This window comes from Ahaetulla prasina, chromosome 1 (assembly GCF_028640845.1).
Source record: "Ahaetulla prasina isolate Xishuangbanna chromosome 1, ASM2864084v1, whole genome shotgun sequence".
Classification (NCBI taxonomy): Eukaryota; Metazoa; Chordata; class Lepidosauria; order Squamata; family Colubridae; genus Ahaetulla; species Ahaetulla prasina.
The window spans coordinates 314,842,327-314,862,831 of NC_080539.1; the positions used below are offsets into that span (position 1 = coordinate 314,842,327).

Sequence of the window (20,505 nt, forward strand, 5' to 3'; positions counted from 1 at the left end):
CTCATTTTACCGACCTTGGAAGGATGGAAGGCTGAGTCACCCTTGAGCCTGCTGAGTTTTGAACTGCCAAATTGTAGGCACTCAGTCAGCAGAAGTAGCCTGTAGTACTACATTCTAACCACTGCGCCACCATACAATTGTGGTCATAACTCGAGGACTACTTGTAGTGCCTTGCAAAAGAAATTGTTTCAGAGAGACAGGAATACCTGATTTAATTTTTAGGCTGGTGTGCCAGTTTAAATTTTTTTAAATCAACAAGACAATTTGAAAATGTAAGAGTGAATTGTTTATAAGAAACATGTACTTGGAGTTAGTAAAACAGAGGGTCCTTTAGGGGGATACTCCCCAACCAGGTGCCATCAAATTTGATGGCTGCATCTATCATTCCCATCCAACAGTGGTTATGCTCATTGGGATTATAGGGTTTGTCATCTAAACCATCTGGAAATCACTTGGGTGAAGAAAGTTGCATTAAATTCAGGTTTTTTTTCCCAAGGTAGACAATGCCATCTCTACTTCTGTTAAATTATGAGATGTTGATTTTATAGCTTGGTTTATAGCCCAATATCGTAAGTAGAATATTTTTTTCCAGATAAACTCCATGTCAGGTATGCTCTCAGAGGTTGAGCTGAGAAGTAAAAATTACTTGCTATTATGCTACAGAAGAAGGAAGAATGTGTTCAGTTCAGAACAATTAAATTATATATAAAGTTAACATATAACTTTAAACTAATCCATATCAAACTCGTTTTGTCAATTTGTTTCAATATGCTTTATTTGGAAGAATCCTTTGGCAGGTTTCCATGGTGTGCTTTGATTTTTAGTTATACCTTTCTTGCTATCATCAATTTAGCCACCTGTAGGAGACTTCATAAGTGCTATACCTTTGTAAAGGGACTTTTCAAAGACATTTACAAATTGTACAAATTGTTTTGGACAAAAAAAGACTAATAAAGTTATTTAATAAATTTACAAAGTAGGTACAAAAAGTGTTTCTAACATACAGGTTGTTTTTAGAGATCATATATTCCTAAAAGATAAGATGTTGACCTATTGACAAAATACCAGAGAGGGTTCTAGCCTAGCCTCCCAAGATACAATATTCCAACACTTAGATGTGACCATAAAAGGTTACTTTTTCTTGCCCCAACTGGGATATAAACAAGGGCTTTTTGTCATATCTTAGTAAGATGACAATATGGAAGGAGACAAATCCTAAGGTATCAAGAAATTAAGCTTTTAAAAATGTCAATTAAATCTTGAATGCATAGAAGCAAACTGGCAATCTGTGTATTCCCTATAGGACTGGTATAATTTGGCCATTTCTATTCATCAATATTCCCACAAATCCATTTTGGTTAGAACCTTCATTCCAGAAGCTGCTCCAAAATGGAAACATAACTAGAAATATTAAATTTATGTAGATTTAAATATACTAAGAAATGCTTCGGCAGCATTCACTCTATATGATGCACAGACATTTCCACCCACTTTTTTTGGGGGGGAAGTGTATCTTATAGTGCGAAAAATATGGTAGTTATAATCAAAAACCCAAGCTTGTAAACAAATCCCCCTTTTTCTTCAGGTTTTTACATTGCTATGAAGAACTGTGAATATAAATTACGTGCGAACCCTGTTTTCTTCTTGTTGATTATCTTTTGAATAGTTGGTTTTTGCCTTTTCTTCAACTGAAATTTCTGAAAAGACTTGATAAATGTAATTATTGGTTAAATAAGATAATTGTCCTATTTATCAAATAATGGAATTTAAGAGTATCACAGTCAATGTTTCTACAGTTAGAACTCATTTAATGATCGGCCTATTTAAGTGTCCAGTCAAAGTTACAACAGTGCTGTAAAATTAACTGTACAACTAGTCCTCACATTTTTGACTGTCACAGCATCCCTGCAGTCCCTTAATCTACATTCAGACATTTTGTGGGTATTTATTACTGTTGCAGTGCCTTGCAGTCAAATGAACTATATTTGCATGCTTCTGAACCCACTTCCAACAAGCAGAATTGTTAGAAGTTGGCAGTAAAATCACAAGTCACAGTCATATGACATCTCACTTAACAACCTATTGTGATTTGCTTGTACAAGTGAGGTTGTAAACCTGTTGCAGCAACATGATTTTGCTTAGCAATTGCAATGGTTAACAACAGACTAGAGTTACCAGTCACAACTGTGGTCACTAAGCAAGGAGTACTTGTACATAAATTATATCTTCCAATTGCATTTATTCTACCTGCTGCATCTGATAAAGATGGTGTCAAGGGCTTACCAAGACATTTGTATAAATGTGCTGGGTACCTAGAGATTTGCACATGTTGTCATTTGCTTTATAGTTCTTTGTTTTATGTGTTAATGTCCAAAAACAAGAATTCCTCTAGTCCTTTAGTTTAAAAGAAGCATGTTGATATGCATATTCAAAAGATTACAGGCCAGTTCTCTGCAGTGTCCCCTCCAAATATAAACATTTTTAAATTGGGATCATTATAATTATTAACAAATAAAATGGATTTCTTTTTTTTTTCAGGGGCTTTGAAGCGTATGTTGAATTTTAATGTGCCACCTGTTAAAAACAGTACAGGTGAACCAGTATGGAAAGTAAGTCAAATTATAAATTGATCTTCTATCCAAGATAATGGATATTGTCAAATTAACCTCCTTGTCATATTTTTGAAAATTTTTATAATTCTAGCTAATAAGGTGACATGGTGGAGCAATTGTTATTTGTGAAAAACAAAGAGGCAAATAGAAAAAAAATGACAATTGAAAATTAGTTGGCCTGAAATTTTGATGAAGGCTGTATAAAAAACAACGTAAACATCGAAGAACATTTATTTTCAAAACTATTCTTAATATTGCAACTAAAACTTTTTAACTTGCTGTTTTATCCTTTCTGAAAATTCATCCCTTCCTTTGTTTAAATAAAAGGCATCCTTACTTTTTGAATGAGAGAACTGTAATATACGATATTTTGAGGTAATTGAGGACTACCTACAATGTTAGTGGGAAAAGAGCCTACACAGAGTGTATTAAGATTATATACATAGTGTATGTCTTAATATTATTTGTGTTTCCATTTTAGGTTCTTATTTATGACAGATTTGGCCAAGACATAATATCTCCATTACTCTCTGTGAAAGAATTAAGAGATATGGGCATTACTTTACATCTGTATGTATTGTGTATGTTTATTCTGTGCATATATTGTAATGCATAGTATTTGAAAGATTTTATGTGATTGAAAGTTTATCAGATTAAGTTGCAAATACTTAATCTGATTTGCAAATTGGATATCCTGCCAATGAAGCAGTAGATGAGAAAATTATAAGGGCCCAATACTAATCAGGGCCATTGCCCTGTCTTGTCAAAAGCAGACCTGAAGCACCAGCATGCCAGTCAGTATAAAGTTAAACAAGTTTGATAACATTGATGACAAAATTATTAGTTTGAAAAATGCTGAAAAAAACCCAAGAGAAAAATCTAAAAATATGTTTTAATCATGTGTCAAAACAGTCTCAGTGGAGTTCAAAATACTGATAGGAGAAAATATATTTCATTAAATAGTATATCTTATTTCCTTCCTGGCCATGATACAATCACTTACAGAGATTGTCATAGAATAAATAAAATGCTTTCTTATTAATTAATTAGTCCCTACTCTTGAGTTTTTGAGTAGAACTTAAAATTTAAAAGTATCAGTTTGATTTTACACATTAGTGGGCTAGATTAGATTAGATTAGATTACACATTAGATTTTGTTGTAGATCTGTTTGCATTTTTGTACAATTAATTATAGAGCATCATTTATAGAAAGATGATAAAAATAATAAATAATACTCAGCTTTTTGTGATGCTTAATCCCAAATAAATTCATAGGATCAAAGTGATGTCTTTGTTCTTTAAATGGCTTTTTAGCTTGTTTGCTTGGTATTAAATAACTAAAGTTTCTTTTTTTTTAGTCTTCTTCATTCTGATCGAGACCCTATTCCTGATGTTCCAGCAATATATTTTGTAATGCCAACAGAAGAAAATATTGATAGGTTGTGCCAGGTAGATATAGCCTATTTAATGTTTTCCATAAATCGTAGCAAAATTGTAATATAGAATTCAAGGGGATACATATAAGATGAGAAAGTTCCAGTGATTTCCCAATGAATCTGCCTCAGGCATTGGAATGCTAGATGCTTCTTTAGGATGAGGTCCAACCAGCTCTTCTAGAGCAAGTTGTATCAGAGTTGGAGCTGATCCTGACACTCCTGTGAATATCTAAACTATGAATTTAGCCAGGCACATAGCAGAAATTGGGGTCATTCTCTACCAAGTAAGACTTTTGTATCATCTAGCCAGGAGCTATCACTCTTTACTTAGATCCAGCCATCAGAGCCAGAAAAGGATCTTCCCATCTATCTGCTGCCTCAATTCCAAGAAAGAGACATATATTGAATGTCAGGAGACTAGAAAAATGCATTTAACCATGATGCAGGACACCCCAAATTTATTAAACATACCTCCTTGGTTTGTTTTACAAAATTTTATACAACCACATCTGCTTAGCTGTTCAGTTTTATGCATCCATTTTCAACTTCTCATGGCATACGTTAAAGGTAATTTCTATATGTTTAAATTACCGTATTTTTCAGACTATAAGACAACCTGGAGTATAAGACGCACCTTAGTTTTTGGGGAGGAAAATAAGAAAAAAGTTAATTGGGGGTGGATCGGCCTCCTGGAATACCCCCAATCAGCTGTTCCCAGAGGTGAACTTTAGCAACAGGTTCGTTGGTTGTGAGCTCTGCGCCTTGCTTTTTTTTCAGCCTCTGAAACCTCCATTTCAGAGGCTGGGCGGGGCTACATTCAGTGTATAAGACGCACCTAAATATTCACCCTCTTTTAGGGGGAAAAGGGTGCATCTTATACTCTGAAAAATATGGTAATAAAAACTTAAAATTGTACTCCTAAATAAGGCAAGTTCTTGACAGTTAATTTGTTCAATGGAGAATTGCATAAAATAATTACATCTGTCCTGTCCTGTTTGCCAAATATTTTAATCTTAAAGCACTCTTGTTCACTAAAAACCCATTTATTTAACATTATTTGGTTTGGTCTTTTTTTCTTTCAGGATCTTAGAAATCAACTTTATGAATCGTATTATTTAAATTTTATTTCTGCCATTTCAAGAAGTAAACTGGAAGATATAGCAAATGCTGCTCTTGGTGCCAATGCAGTTACACAAGTTGCTAAGGTACAAAGTATAATTTAAATTATATTGATAAGGTGAACATGACATGCTTATATATTTCTAAAGCATGTATTTGGCACAAATCTATAATTAATTTAAAAATACATCTTTGAAGATACATTGCTTGTAGAGTAGGTAGGTAGGTACTGTAGGTACTGTATAGCTTTAATTCCAAAAGGTAGTTTCAGCATTGGAATCTCTAACACATACAGTACATGGATTTGTGATTGCCTGATGCTATATAAGACAACAAGACACTCAAGACCTCCTCAAAACTCAATGGGACTATCGAAGACAACACTGGAAGTCAACTCAAAACATCACACATATGTCCATCAAGTATGGCACACATCAGCTGATGCATGTGCACACTGCTGTTCTGCATAGGCCAGATAATCACAAGTACTGGATTTGGATATGCAGACATAAAGACCAGTTACAAATACCTTGGTATCTCACAGTTACATGGGCACCATGATGAGGCAAGAAAGACAGCAATGTCCAAGTATCACCAAAGGATAAGCAGGTCCTGAAGAGCCAGTTCATTGGGAAGAATAAGATTACCAATACCACATATCGCCTGCTAGTCATCAGATACCCTGCCAGTATAGTGAGTTGGCCACCATAATATGGGCATGCAAACTGTTGATGTGAAGACTCAAAATCTCCTCACAATATACAAAGCTTTCCACGCCAAATCAAAAACCCAGGAACTGTACACCAGCTGGAAACAGGCAGGCGGGGTCTGGTGAATGTTAAAGCCACTGTCCTGGACAAAATCCAGAACATCCAGGAATATATCAGAAGATGGCACCCTAAGATATGCTGCTGAAGCAGCAGCAGACGTGAGAGGAAGATCAAGCATAGAAAGTGCCATGGCGAGGCATGGGATATACTAGTGACAGATAGCTGATGTGGCAAGCATTGGAGAATCTTACTAGTGACTGGAAAGGGCTGGATTAAGAAACAGCACTGAGGCACTGATCATATTAGCACAAAAAAAGGCACTAAACACCAGTTCATAGAAGCAGGCATCTATCACACTAGATAGGAGCTGAGGTGCAGACTGCAAAGAAGCCCCCAAGACAGTCCAGCACATATTGACAGGATGTAAGATGCAAGCAGGAACAGCATACTCTAAACGGCACAACCAAGTTGCTAGCATTGTGTATCAGAATGTGCACAGGGTATGGGCTCAACAAAAGATCAAAGAGAAGAATGAGACTAAGATCCTGTTGGACTTCCAGATACAGATAAGCAGGTATTAGCCAATAAACAAGACATCATAGTGTAAATAAGGACCAGAAAGCAGCAGTGGTGTTAGATGTAGCAGTGCCAAGTACTAACAACATCAAGAAGGTGTATGAGAAACTGGAAAAAGTACCAGGCCCTGAAGGAATAACTGGAGAGAAAGAGTGGAAAATAAAGGCCAAAATTATTCCAGTGGTGGTAGGAGCACTCGTGGCTGTGACTTCAAAGTTGGGAGAATGGCTCCAATTTGATCCCAGGATCAATATCAGAGTCCAGAAGAAGGCAGTGCTAGGAACAGCTAAGATACAGCACAGAACTGTCAATCTCCTAGGCCTCTGATTGAGGACCTGTGATTGAGACTCATCCTGTCCATAGCAGGGGTGGGTTCTACTTACCTTTACTACCGGTTCACAACGGAAGTGCACACGCTCACAATGGGAGTGCATGCATGAAGCTTCTGGCCTGTGCATATCATCAGTTTATGACATCCGGCCAGGTGGGCAGAGCTTCCTGCCGTTTTTACTACTGGTTCTAAAGAACCGGACAGAACCGGGAGCAACCCACCACTGGTTCATAGGGGTAAGACGGAGATTTTTTTCATAGAGAGAATGGGTTATGCATAAAGATGTATAGCCAGTTGCAAACTTAGTTGAGATAACTCACATTTTATCATTTTCTAATTTACTTATTAAACAAATTAATATGGCTGACTAACCTTTACACATGGTGACTCTTGATGGCTTACAAAATAAAAAATCACAGCACAGAAACCCATACAATAGACACACCCTGCAGTGGCAAGAAACAGAATCAAACCAATGCTTGATCAGCTCCATATCAACATGGGATTCTCCAGGCTCACTAACAGAAACACTCTTCCGGGCCTTCTGGAAAAGTATTAAGTTGGAGACTAATCTTATTTCTGAATGGATGATATTCCATAGGGAGAGAATCACCCCAGAGATGCATAATGCATGTAGACATTAATTGTATCCTGTGATGGTTTTGTTTTATTGGAAGTTCTTTGCACAAGTTGGAACGCCTATATTTTTATGAATCCTTAACTACTGTAATCCTCTGCATCATATCTTTTTGTAGGATTGCTAAAGAATAGTAAAAATGAGTTAATAAAATAACGTTAAAATAGAAAAGTAAAGGTCTTTTGGATCTAGCACTCATACTGTCAGTGGCTTCTGAAAGATATTGTGCTTTTACCATCTTACTGCCCTGTGATTGTGTCATTCTCAGTACCTCTTTAATCCACACACTTACTTTCCCTGAAACTGCCTCGCTACTGAATGTATTACTTTACTATTCTTAATCTTGTCACTGTGATATTTCTCAAATACGTTAATTAAATATGTGCAATATCTACAAAGATGTATCTGTAAGTGATGATAATTTTGTCTTGCTGTATAGGTTTTTGACCAATACCTCAATTTCATTACCTTGGAAGATGACATGTTTGTGTTATGCAATCAAAATAAAGAGCTTGTTTCTTATCATGGTAGGTAATTCTTTTATTTAATGTAATGTGCAGCATTTTAAATCAATATTTGTTAGACTTTTTTTCAGCCTACCCTTTAAACCACATTACTGAGGGTGTAATATAATTAAACCGTATAAGATCTTAATGCTGTAATTCTTTGCATGCATACAAATTTTCAATCACTGATACAGAATTTTGCTATTAAACACGTAAGACCACATCATTACACATGCATTTGTTATTAAGATAAAAATGGATCTTAATGAGGCAAAAAAAAATTTTTTTAACTGCAGTCTTTTAGTTTCTGAAAGAATGTTTTGAGTCTTTCTTACAAAGAGCAAAAGAAGGATGCTAACATTTGTTGGTGGGATCATCCTCAAAATTTGAGAAAAAAATAATCCCTTGAGATAGCTTATATACTTTCTTTCAGTGGGATAAATAGAAGAAAAATAATGATAGTAAAACCTGGTTTAGACAAGGTGGGGTTGGGTTTCCTGATCCAAATCAAGAAAATGAAAAAGAAAAATGTCATGTTTATTAAATCTTCTTCCTTCAATGTATCTGCCTACCAGTAGATTGGTTTATCTAGCCTTTGCTGATCTGATGCGCTCTACATTAATAGCATAAAGATATCTTTTTCATTTTGGAAAGAAGAATAAGTAGTGTTTTTCAAGTTGTATGTGTTGCATATATGTGTGTTTTGTCTTTCAGTGCATATGTGCACAAAAGTGCCTACCATTTCTGTCCTATTGTTTCCTTTCAATATATGTTCCTGTATATAATGTTATGACAAAATTAAAAAAAAATTGTTATATAGAATTTGTTCTTTGCTAGAAATAAAGTCATTCTGTGATGATTTTTCCTCCTTGATACTACAGCCATTAACAAACCAGACATAACAGATACAGAAATGGAGACCATTATGGATACAATTGTTGACAGCCTTTTCTGTTTCTTTGTTACACTCGGTAAGTGTAAACTTCTTTTTTTATTATTATACAATTATTAGTAAAGATGATGACTTCAATATACTATCTGGAGTAAGTAATAAGAAAACAGGATTTGTCATCTCTTATGTGCACTTCTATATTTTTTCTCATTTTTCCATTAGTTGTGTTATAACATTAAAGTTTATCCTATCCAAAATAACATTTTCTCAACATGTTTCCTATTTTCATGGCGATAGGACATTGTAAGGTTGAATTATGCAGAATTGATATTGTTTATTTGTATATTTGAAATTATTTTTTTAATTGTTTTACAATAAATATAAAGTTTTAGATCATATCAGGATTTTTAAAATACATTCTGCATTGGAAGTCCTGAACTCACGTTAAGAGGGACTATATATACCGTGTTTCCACGAAAATAAGACCCTGTCTTATATTTTTTTGAACCCTGAAATAAGTGCTTGGCCTTATTTCCATATGCTCAAAAGCACAATTGTGCTTATTATTAGGGGATGTCTTATTTTGAGGGAAACAGTGTAGTGAGCTTATGATCAGGTATTAAAAAATTTGCACTAATCACCAGTTTATTTTTAGACTCTATACCAGGGATGTCCAAACTTGGCCCCTTGAAGAGTGGTGGACTTCAACTCCCAGAATTCCCCAGCAAGCAACTTGCTCATGTTTATAGCTCATGCTGGCTGGGGAATTCTGGGAGTTGAAGTCCACCATTCTTTAAAGGGCCAAGTTTGGACACCCCTGCTCTATACTAATGTTAATTAGTTAATTAGTTACTAATGTTAAATGCCAAAATGATTGAAAACAGAATACTTGAAGAACTTTCTTTTCCAGTATATACTGGAAAAGAGGGGCCGTGCATAAGTGCACTAACGTGTCTATTGTCCCCATTCCTGTATTTTTATTCTTTTATTCTTGTTCTAGTTTTTGTTTGACAAATTCTAATAAATAAATAAATACTGGGCCACTGATTAAAATTAACTTTGGAACCCTGTTTTGTATTCTAATAAAGTTTTGAGACTTATATTTTTAGAACTAGTAAGACTGTGGTTTGGTGGCTTTGGCCAATGCTTGGAAAGTCTATTCCAGGAGAATACTTGTCTGCTTTTTTACTATGTATGTATGTGTTTATATACAGTATGTTTTATAAAAAGTTGTGCCCCACCTGTTTCTTTCATAAAAAAAGCACTGTGCAGCATTGCAAACAATATGTAATCTATTTTAAATATATGCTAGACTTGATCAAAGGATATTTATTGAACATTATTTTTACAGGAGCAATTCCAATAATTAGATGCTCAAGAGGAACAGCAGCAGAAATGGTGGCAGTGGTAAGTTATGAAATATCACAACTTAATTAGGCATTAAAATAAACATTGTAGGTGCTTTAATATAAAATGTAGAATGGATTTTATACAGTAGTTAGTGTAGTTTCTGTAGCTTGCAAAAACAAATTTCATCCTCTTCCGAGTGCCCAATCAAACCTTGTACCAACTTTTGGACTAACATTAGTAGGTCTTATTTACTGACTGCACGTATTGTTCTTTTACTGTGTGGACAAATGCTAACAACATACAAGGATTAACAGACTATTCATTTTATACTTTTTCACCTAGTCTTCTAATAGATCAATGGCATTTTTATTTCCATATTTGACTTGAATTGCAGAAGAGATTTGGCATTTGCTTGATGATAAATTCACATGGATGGATGTATCAAGTCAAGCACATTTGATGAATTTCCCAATTCATCTTATTCAATCAAATCTTAAACTTGCTTTGATGCAAAATAAATAGATTTTAGGATTATATACTTTTCTCTCTAATCTCATCTGGTACTGTTGCAATCTGATTTTCTTCCATTTTCAGTTAATTGTTTTTAATTCTTCTATCAAACTTATACATAGTTTAAAATTCTGGCTTATCTATTTTATTTTATTTCCCACTGTTCAATCATTTCTGATTCTAGGAGAATGACCTAGACAAATCTCTACAGCTTTCTTGCAAGGTTTTTTTCAGAAGTGTTTGCCATTGCCTCCTTCCTTGGGCTGTGAGACAGTAACTAACCAAAGGTCACCTTGCTGGCTTTGTGCTAAAGTGAGACTAGATCTCAAGGTCTTCCAGTTTCTAACCTGATGCTTTTAACCACTACACCAGACTTACTCTCATAACTATTTAACGTTCATCAAACAAACCCAACTTTATATTCCTTCCTTTTGCTTCTAACTATCTTGATCTTTATCCAGTGGTGGGTTTCAAATTTTTTTACTACCAGTTCTGTGGGTGTGGCATGGCTTGGTGGGCACGGCAGGGGAAAGATACTGTAAAATCTCCATTCCCACCCCATTCCAGGGGAAGGTTACTGCAAAAATCCCCATTTCCTCCCGATCAGCTGGGAATTGGGAGGCAGAGAATAGATGGGGGTGGGGCCAGTCAGAATTTTTACTACTGGTTCTCTGAACTACTCAAAATTTCCGCTATGGGTTCTCCAGAACTGGTCAGAACCTTCTGAAACCCACCTCTGTCTTTATCCCTCCAAATAATGTCTTGGAACTTGATTTCTTTTCATTTTTATTTTGTTCCTTCTCATAAAATTTTTCTAAGTCTCTTTTGTAAATCCATTGTAAGGAAATTATCCAGGTCACTCTCTTGATTTCTCATTCGTATATACCTTTTAATTTTTAAGACATTAGCCGCTTACTTTTGTATGTCTAGTGTGACTTTTTTTTACATGTTATTCTGGTAGCCTGTCATTTTTAAATCCACTATCAAATCAATCTCAATCATGTCAGTAAAATTGGTTCCTCTTTCATTACAAACATCTTTTAAACACAGTCTATCTGTAGAGGCAGACGCCCTTGGAATTAACTTCTGGGTCCATTGTTCACAAATATCCTTTAATATATACAATATTAATTTTATGCCGTACTGTATTAATAAATCAAATTTAAGTGTTTGTGTTGCCTTTAATTGTAATCTTAGTTCTTTATGGTTCTCTATAGTGTCCAAAACTTAAAGCTCTCATATTTTTTTTAAGAATTCAAAACAGCATTTTTCCATGGGAAAGATTCTTATTAATCTTACTTCAAATTTATCTAGACCCTTAGTCCATTGTAACTTTCTAAAATCAAAGTTTTAATCACCCTTTTGTTGTTTATTCAAAAAACATTAGTCTATAAACTTGTATTTAAAACTGATTTTGTTAAGGATTGAAGGAAACTCACCCAGTTCTGTCAAACTAGTCTAGCCAAAGGTACCTAAAAGCTAAAAAGCAGTTAATAAGCAGTTTCCAAAAGTTATTAGAAAGGAAGTCAAAGAAACAGGCCACAATTTGAGCAAGACAGCAATTTTGCTCATCTCCCAGAGCTCTAAACCCACCGAGGATTGCTGTCTGAAGCACTTGTGAGCCATCTTTCTTAGTCAGAGAAGAATTATGACTTGCTGGTCCTCTTGCCAGCTCTTCATTCCGCCACAGTTGTCAGCTCAACTTTTTGCAGAGCTGTCTTCACCATTTTTTCACCACAACTCAGTCACAAAGAAAAGATCTTGAAATGATACCGTATTGCTCTGGAGAAAAGAATATTTTCAGTTGAGAGATCATTGTTAATAGTATCTAGAAAAATAGGAATGATGTGAATGGTTTTGGATATATCTTATTAATTATTGAAAAATTCATGACCCATCTTCCTAATTATTTTCTATCTTTGTCCCAGTTTTGCAAGAAATCTACAGGTGCATTCCTCTTCCCTCTCCCCCTCCACCCCATATAGCACCAACTTTAGGTTTTTGAAAATTGTATTTTTTTTCCATAGAAATTGGATAAGAAACTCCGAGAGAACCTTAGAGATGCCAGAAATAGCCTTTTCACTGGCGACACACTTGGGGCTGGGCAATTTAGGTAACATTTTCACTTTTTGGCAATATTTTTTTTAAAAGATTGTTTGATTAGTGATTTATAGAATTATAAAGCACTAATATAGTGCTGCTTCTCAATAGCTTATTGTTGTAGTAAATAAAAGCAGTATTTTAAAATGTTTCTTGAAGAAAATTGATGATTTAAGAAGATTGTTTTAGACAGACTCTTGTTAGCTTTTAATGTAATTTTCTACACAAACATTTCATTTTATTAAAACCTCTATATTCAATGAAACAGTGCTTCATGTTCATTATAACTCCTACAGTGTTCCAATACAGTTGTAATCATTAGAATTTTCTAAGTATACAGATAGCAATAGAGATTCTAAACAGATATCTTTTTATAGTTTTCAGAGACCTCTTTTAGTACTTGTTGACAGAAATATAGATTTGGCAACTCCTCTACATCATACTTGGACCTACCAAGCCTTAGTACATGATGTACTGGTAAGTACATCTTTTTACTCCCATCTCCATAACACAAAAGTATAACGCAATGCATGTACCTCATCCACTATTCTTACTTGACACCAGTAACTTAAAAATCAGTTTCTTTCCAAATAGTTGATATCCCAAGAGATATGCAAATCTATCAGTTAATGGCAGCTTTACTTTTGCTATATAGATTTAGGAATGTAAGTAATCCAAGGTGTGTTGAATAGTTTTGCTACATATGGTATGATTTATTTTGACATAATGGATTGCCCAGATTTTGGCTAAGCTTGGTCACCAGCCATTATTTTTAGTTAGTGAAATTCCATTTTTCTCATTTGTTCCTGAACAGTGATGAAGTGTCTGTATCCATTGCCAGGCAAGAGGATTTTATCTAAGAAAAACTGTCCTGTGCAGGAACATACAGTCTGATGCCATGGGGGAGGGGAATAATCTTGCTTCCCTAATTTGCTTTCAAAACATTTTGAAATTTTATTCTTCCAGTGGCCTATAATAGAGGTTTACTATACTAATCATCAGAATATTATAGAATAATGGTGTTATGTGAGGGGAGTCACCACTGTTTCATATACTGAAAATAGGACAAGCATATAAAGCAGTGGCCCCCAACCTTTGGGGCATCAGGGACTGATTCCATGGAGAGAGGTTTTTCTATGTACTGGAGTGGGTGTGATTTCATGTGCTGCCTTTATCACACGAATGGGGCTTCACTTGTCTGCGCAGTCCAGTTTCTGGTATGCCGTAGCCTGGTGCCAGATATAAAGGATTCGTATGTCAAAACAACTGGAAAGGATTGAAAAAATGGTTGTATCTTTGATTAATAAAAGGAAATAGAAGTTTAGAAGTTGGATTGTATAGGAGGTCTATACAAGGGGAACTAACTGCAAGGTACTTGCCTTTCATTGCTTAAAATTGGTTTAACTACTTTAAATAAAATTACTGCCAGTCTCAAACAATGTCAATGAAATTTCTTTTAAATACTGCTGTTCTGTCTAAAATCCTATGTCATAAACTATGTCTTACCAAAATATAAAACATATTTTACTTTGTAATATGTATTTTGCCTGTTATTTAGATTTTTCTGAAGTATGTTCATAAAATATATTTTGATCTTTTCAGTATTTATTAATTTCTCAAAGCTACACATTAAATATTAAAATATTATTAATCACCACAAGATGGTGTAGGTGTTGCATATTAATAACTTAAATGGAAAAGTAGTTTTTCATAGTTATGAATGTGATCCAATAAAAAAAATCTCAAATGTGCAATTTTATAGAAAGAATTGTTCCAAGCAACTGAATTAAATTTATAATCAAGAGCGATTACAAAGTATTTTATTGTATTAATTACTTGACTTGTCACAATAAATACGTATTTTGTAGTCTATATAATTGGCTTCATGGTGATGCATAAACTTTTTTAATAGGTTAAATTAAATTCAGTATAAGGTTTGTATTCTAAATACAAAGTTATTTTTTACATTGATCCATATTCCCATGGCATAATCCACAGTTCTTCTAAAGAAGAGATTATGTGCAGTTTCCATGAAGAACTTATATGGTATTCTACCAGCTGTTATCATTTACAAGCCAACTCCATATACTTTGCAGCATTCATATAAGATTGAGTAATGCTTAGTGGAAAAACAGCTGGTAAGAATTAAAAATAATATTTTAAATTTGTATCATTCTATGGTGAATCATCTTCCAGGGGTTATTGAGCTTTATGACCTGGCTAGTAAGTATGAAAAAATGATCAAACCAATTGTTATTTAGAGCACTTATATAATATGAATTACCAGTTTTAGTAATCAACATTGGTATAATACTATAACAGTGGAAGAAAAATCTTTGTTCCAGGCTATAAAATAGACTAACAGAAGTATTGGGTAACTTTCAGAATTATTCACAATTTCAAAATTTACTCAGAAATACTGAATAATTTAGTAACTCAAAACTACTAATTTTGAGACCATGTGTTGTGGCATATATTAAACAGAAAAAATACATGTTCTTATTTGTATATAATATATACAGAGAAATTTAAAAGAAAAATTCAAATATTACCTTTAATTGAAAAACTTACTTTATTTACAAGAGCAAAACATCAAATATCAGTTTGGTGTTTTTATTAACTTATTTTGAATTTAAAATGGTGTATTGAAATACTAGGTAATAGGCAATAATCTCTATTTAAAATAATCTTTTCTAGGACTTTCATTTGAACAGAGTTGTTTTGGAAGAATCTTCAGGAATGGAAAATTCTGTAGCAGGTGCTAGACCAAAGAAAAAAAATAAAAAAACATATGATTTAACTGCAGCTGATAAATTTTGGCAGAAACATAAAGGAAGGTAAGTGGAGTATTTTATATCACCAGTTCACCATTTATGCTTCAATTTATATTACTGTTTTCTCAGTAAGTTAAAAAAAGTTTAAAATGTAGTATGAAGATCCTTACGATTCTATTCTATTCTATTCTATCCTATTCTACTCTATTCCATTCTATTCTATTCTATTCTATTCTATTCTATTCTATTCTAAGAAAGCTATCAGTAACATTTAAAAAACATATGTTTAAAATACAGATTATGAATTAAAAAATAGTTTACACAATATTTATTAGTCCTTTTCCAGAGGTAGCAGAGTCTGTCCAGCAAGAGTTAGAATCCTACAGAACTCAAGAGGATGAAGTGAAGCGGCTTAAAAGTATAATGGTAAGATTTATTGATATAATAAAAATACTCTTTTGGGACTTCATAGGGCTCTTTAAATATATTGACATTTTTAAAATACACTGGAAGTGCAGTGCTAGTTAATTTAGAATACTAAAACTAAAAAAAAAAGATTTTAAATCAATTCCACAGCCTTGTAAACAGTTTCACAATCTATATTGTATACATTGAGGTCAAACAACTGTTGTAACTGATTACAAATGGATTACAAGTAGATATGAGAGCTAGGAATGTTCTTCACTCTTTTAGGGGAGCAAAATTGAATCTTTGCATCTTTTAAGAGGAAAAACTAGAGATGAGAAAATACTGCAGAAAAATAGATGAAGAAATGTATAAATTTATATTTATTTATTTCTCAATCAGCCAGCTTTGCCTGCTTCTGTATATATAAAACAATAGAGAATATAGTCTATATTATGACCAAGTTTATTTACATCCATAGTAATTTAAAACAGGTAACATGAAGATTTCAGCTAAACTGTCTGCTACGGTAGAACAATCACATTTTACACCTAAAGCCCTTCTGAAGGCAGTCTTCCACATCAATGAAAAGGGAAACCTGATTCCAGAGTTTAAGACAATATAGTCTAAGACAGAAAAATGCTGATATTCTTCTTTCTTTGGAATCTTGCCAAATTTTGAATCTTAACTCTTGGGTTTTTCCCCATTCCACATAAATATGTCGATTGTTCTTTGCCAGATCTGCAGGTTTTTATCTGAAATTGAAATCAATGTCATTTGAAATAGAAAATTGATCATGGGTAATATATCCTAAGTCCTAACTTGGAAAATTTTCTAGATTTTAATATCTTGATTCATTTATTTCCATATATTTTTAAAATATATTTCTTGCTATATCTGTTTCTTAACAAAACCCTCTTCATTAAAGATTAAATTCCTTGTTATTTTCTTAGTTTTCATTAAATGTATATCCAGAAAGGCAGACAAAACCTTTAATTACTCCACTGTTGTATGGAGCATTATTACCATCTCTAATTATGCTGTACTCTCTGTATAGCAATAGCAGTAGCAATAACGTATATATCTGTATGTACGTATGTATGTGGGTGTGGGTATGCACGCAATATATATGCAAGTAGCAATAGTCTAGAAATAACTCAAGGAAGTGAACATAACCAACTCAAGGCAGAGAATATAACCAACAGTTAGAATGTCATATACAGAGGAAACCTCTGTGGTTGTCATGATGGCTATTCTTTTTGCTTCCAGGTAACTTTCAATGGAAATAGGATTTTTCATCTGTATCTAATCCATCATTGCCCTGCCTCTCATGATAGGGATTTCTTATTGTATGTCTAAAACATTTATTCAGAGAATCATTTTTCTGATAATCTGCAAGTCAAGTCTACAATAAGTTATGTGCATATAATCAATAAGATCTTTCTGAATTGCTTTAACTGCCTCTTCTTCAAAGTTATGTAGAACGAGAATTCCATTCTGTGTAAATTAAATGCCACATTTAGTTTTTAAGCATACACATATGAATAAAAATAAATTAAAATACAATTTTTCTTCTTAGGGGCTGGAAGGTGAAGATGAAGGAGCAATAAGTATGCTGTCTGATAATACAGCTAAATTAACTTCAGCTGTTAGGTAAGTATGAAACACTTTTAATGGGCAAGAAGTTCACCATTTAATCAGTTTCCTTCCTTATTCTGATATTAGACTATATTTCATACTAAGTGCAATGCTCTTCTTTAAATAGTTCATGAAATATTAAAAGTAGTATAATGATGTAAAACCATCTACATTTTGGGAAAAGTAGGAGCTCTTTAAGTATTGAAAACAATTTTATGGATTATTATGTGTTGCAAAATTAATTTTAATTCCTGTACTGTAACCTCATTTGACTTAATGTATATACTAAGTTATTAGGAAGGATTTGAATCATGAACTGTTTTATGATCACCAATCAGAAATATAATGAGGTAGAATAGCTAGTTTACAACAAAACTAGACAGTGGTGTTATCTGCAAACTCATACTAATAAAAAAGAGGGTGTCAAAACCAGATGTGTTATCTGCAAAATCATATTGGTAAAAGAAGAGGGTGTCAAAGTCTTAAGATTTCAGAGCATATAGAGAAAGATCTGGACAGTATATTATCCAAGTTCATGTTTTCTTCTTGTGCAGTACATTCTATGGCTAGCAAATAAGGGCAAAACAGGATCTAAGTATTATTTAGTTCAGAATACTTTTAATATTTTCCTGAGGCCCAGTTCTGAGATGAACCTTCGTGGATTCTCCCTTTCCCTGCTTTTATTTGATACATTTGTACTATTTGAGATTGATTCCCAAATTGCATGCTTGTATATACAACTCTAATTACCGTATATACTCGAGTATAAGCCGAGTTTTTCAGCACGTTTTTTGTGCTGAAAAACGTCCCCTCGGCTTATACTCGAGTCTACGTCTTCGGGAACCCCGCACAGGAGGGGGTACCGAACGGACTCCCATGGGAGGGACGGGGAGCGGGCCCGCCGAGGTCTCGCGGGATTTGTCGCCCCCAGGCCGGCCCCCATTCCCGTGTCTGGTGGGCGGACGGCGCAAACTTGGCGGGCTGTGCATTGGCGCGGGGAAGCCCTGGTGGTGCAGTGAGAGGGCTGGGCAGGGGAGCCGCCAGCCTTCCCGGCTGAGGAGGAGGTTTCCCGACCGCGAGCTCGCCGCCGCGAGCCACCCAAAGGCCAGAAGAACAGGTCATCCCATCGGAGTAATGGAGCGAAGGCTCCTTCCTCTCCCGCCTTACCCATGCTGTGCGAGCCCGGCTGGGCTGCAACCCCGCCGCCGCTCCTTCCTCAGCCTCCCGGGCCTCGTGCTCTAGCAGCCGCCAAGCTCAGGCCGGACTCGGCAGCTCCCCATCAGCACTCGCATGGCGCGATTCGGGCAGGAGGAGTCGGGCTCGCTCTGTGGCGGTGGCGCCTCCGCCGCCGCCGCCACCGCCACGGAGCGAGCCCGACTCCTCCTGCCCGAATCGCGCCGTGCGAGTGCTGATGGGGAGCTGCCGAGTCCGGCCTGAGCTTGGCGGCTGCTAGAGCGCGAGCCCCGGGAGGCTGAGGAAGGAGCGGCGGCGGCGGGGTTGCAGCCCAGCCGGGCTCGCACAGCATGGGTAAGGCGGAGAGGAAGGAGCCTCGTCACTCGATGGAATGACCTTTTCTTCTGGCCTTTGGGGTGGCTCGCGGCGAAGCTCGGTCGGGAAACCTCCCACAGCCGAGAAGGACTGCACCGCCAGGGCTTCCCCGCGCCAATGCATAGCCTGGCGGGAGTTACTGCGGCTCACCCGGCTCCCGCCCCAACTGGTGGTGTCGGGGCAGCCGCTGCCGCTTTCTAGCAAAAAGGTCGCTCGCCCAAAACTCCTCGCCTTCTCCTGGGAAGGGCTGGATGGCTAGCCGGGAAGGGTTGAATAAGCCAACCTCCCTCCCTCCCTCCCTCCTCTCCCCATAGCGAAGAGCGTTTTCCCGTTGGAAGAGAGAGAGAGAGAAAGGAGGGGCCGTTCCTCCCCTTCTTTCATTCTTTCTTCTCCCTCCGTGCTTCAGAAGCTGGGCGTGTGTGTGCGCGCCTGTGTGCCCTAGTCCCCTTCTCTTCCGCGGCGCTGGAAGAGAGAGAGAGAAAGGAGGGGCTGTTCCTTCCCTTCTTTCATTCTTTCTTCTCCCTCCGTGCTTCAGAAGCTGGGCGTGTGTGCGCGCCTGTGTGCCTAGTCCCCTTCTCTTCCGTGGCGCTGGAGAGAGAGAGAGAGAGAAAGGAGGGCGTTCCTCCTTCTTTCATTCTTTCTTCTCCTCCGTGCTTCAGAAGCTGGGCGTGTGTGTGCCTGTGTGCTCTAGTCCCTTCTCTTCCGTGGCGCTGGAAGAGAGAGAGAGAGAAAGGAGGGCCGTTCCTCCTTCTTTCATTCTTTCTTCTCCTCCGTGCTTCAGAAGCTGGGCGTGTGTGCGCGCCTGTGTGCTCTAGTCCCCTTCTCTTCCGTGGCGCTGGAAGAGAGAGAGAGAGAAAGGAGGGCGTTCCTCCCTTCTTTCATTCTTTCTTCTCCTCCGTGCTTCAGAAGCTGGGCGTGTGTGCGCCTGTGCTCTAGTCCCTTCTCTTCGTGGCGCTGGAAGAGAGAGAGAGAGAAGGAGGGCCGTTCTCCCTTCTTTCATTCTTTCTTCTCCTCCGTGCTTCAGAAGCTGGGCGTGTGTGTGCGCGCCTGTGCTCTAGTCCCCTTCTCTTCGGCGCTGGAAGAGAGAGAGAGAGAAAGGAGGGCCGTTCCTCCCTTCTTTCATTCTTTCTTCTCCTCCGTGCTTCAGAAGCTGGGCGTGTGTGCGCGCCTGTGTGCTCTAGTCCCTTCTCTTCCGTGGCGCTGGAAGAGAGAGAGAGAGAAAGGAGGGCCGCCTCCCTTCTTTCATTCTTTCTTCTCCTCCGTGCTTCAGAAGCTGGGCGTGTGTGTGCGCGCCTGTGTGC

General features: G+C 36.6%; 1 protein-coding gene across 3 annotated transcripts in view; it reads left to right on the forward strand.

Annotated features, from left to right (window-relative positions):
• The window catches only part of SCFD1 (sec1 family domain containing 1), a 43,277-nt gene that overhangs the window by 976 nt on the left and 21,796 nt on the right, over positions 1 to 20,505 (forward strand). For 2 of the 3 annotated variants that reach the window (XM_058162210.1, XM_058162209.1), the window contains exons 2-13: positions 2,539 to 2,609; positions 3,094 to 3,182; positions 3,971 to 4,061; positions 5,131 to 5,253; positions 7,921 to 8,008; positions 8,869 to 8,958; positions 10,231 to 10,286; positions 12,767 to 12,852; positions 13,217 to 13,316; positions 15,537 to 15,676; positions 15,949 to 16,039; positions 17,598 to 17,671. In XM_058162210.1, coding sequence (XP_058018193.1) covers positions 2,539 to 2,609; positions 3,094 to 3,182; positions 3,971 to 4,061; positions 5,131 to 5,253; positions 7,921 to 8,008; positions 8,869 to 8,958; positions 10,231 to 10,286; positions 12,767 to 12,852; positions 13,217 to 13,316; positions 15,537 to 15,676; positions 15,949 to 16,039; positions 17,598 to 17,671 — 1,099 coding nt within the window. The remainder of the gene's footprint in view (positions 1 to 2,538; positions 2,610 to 3,093; positions 3,183 to 3,970; positions 4,062 to 5,130; positions 5,254 to 7,920; positions 8,009 to 8,868; positions 8,959 to 10,230; positions 10,287 to 12,766; positions 12,853 to 13,216; positions 13,317 to 15,536; positions 15,677 to 15,948; positions 16,040 to 17,597; positions 17,672 to 20,505) is intronic. The other variant, XM_058162211.1, reaches the window with a different exon arrangement.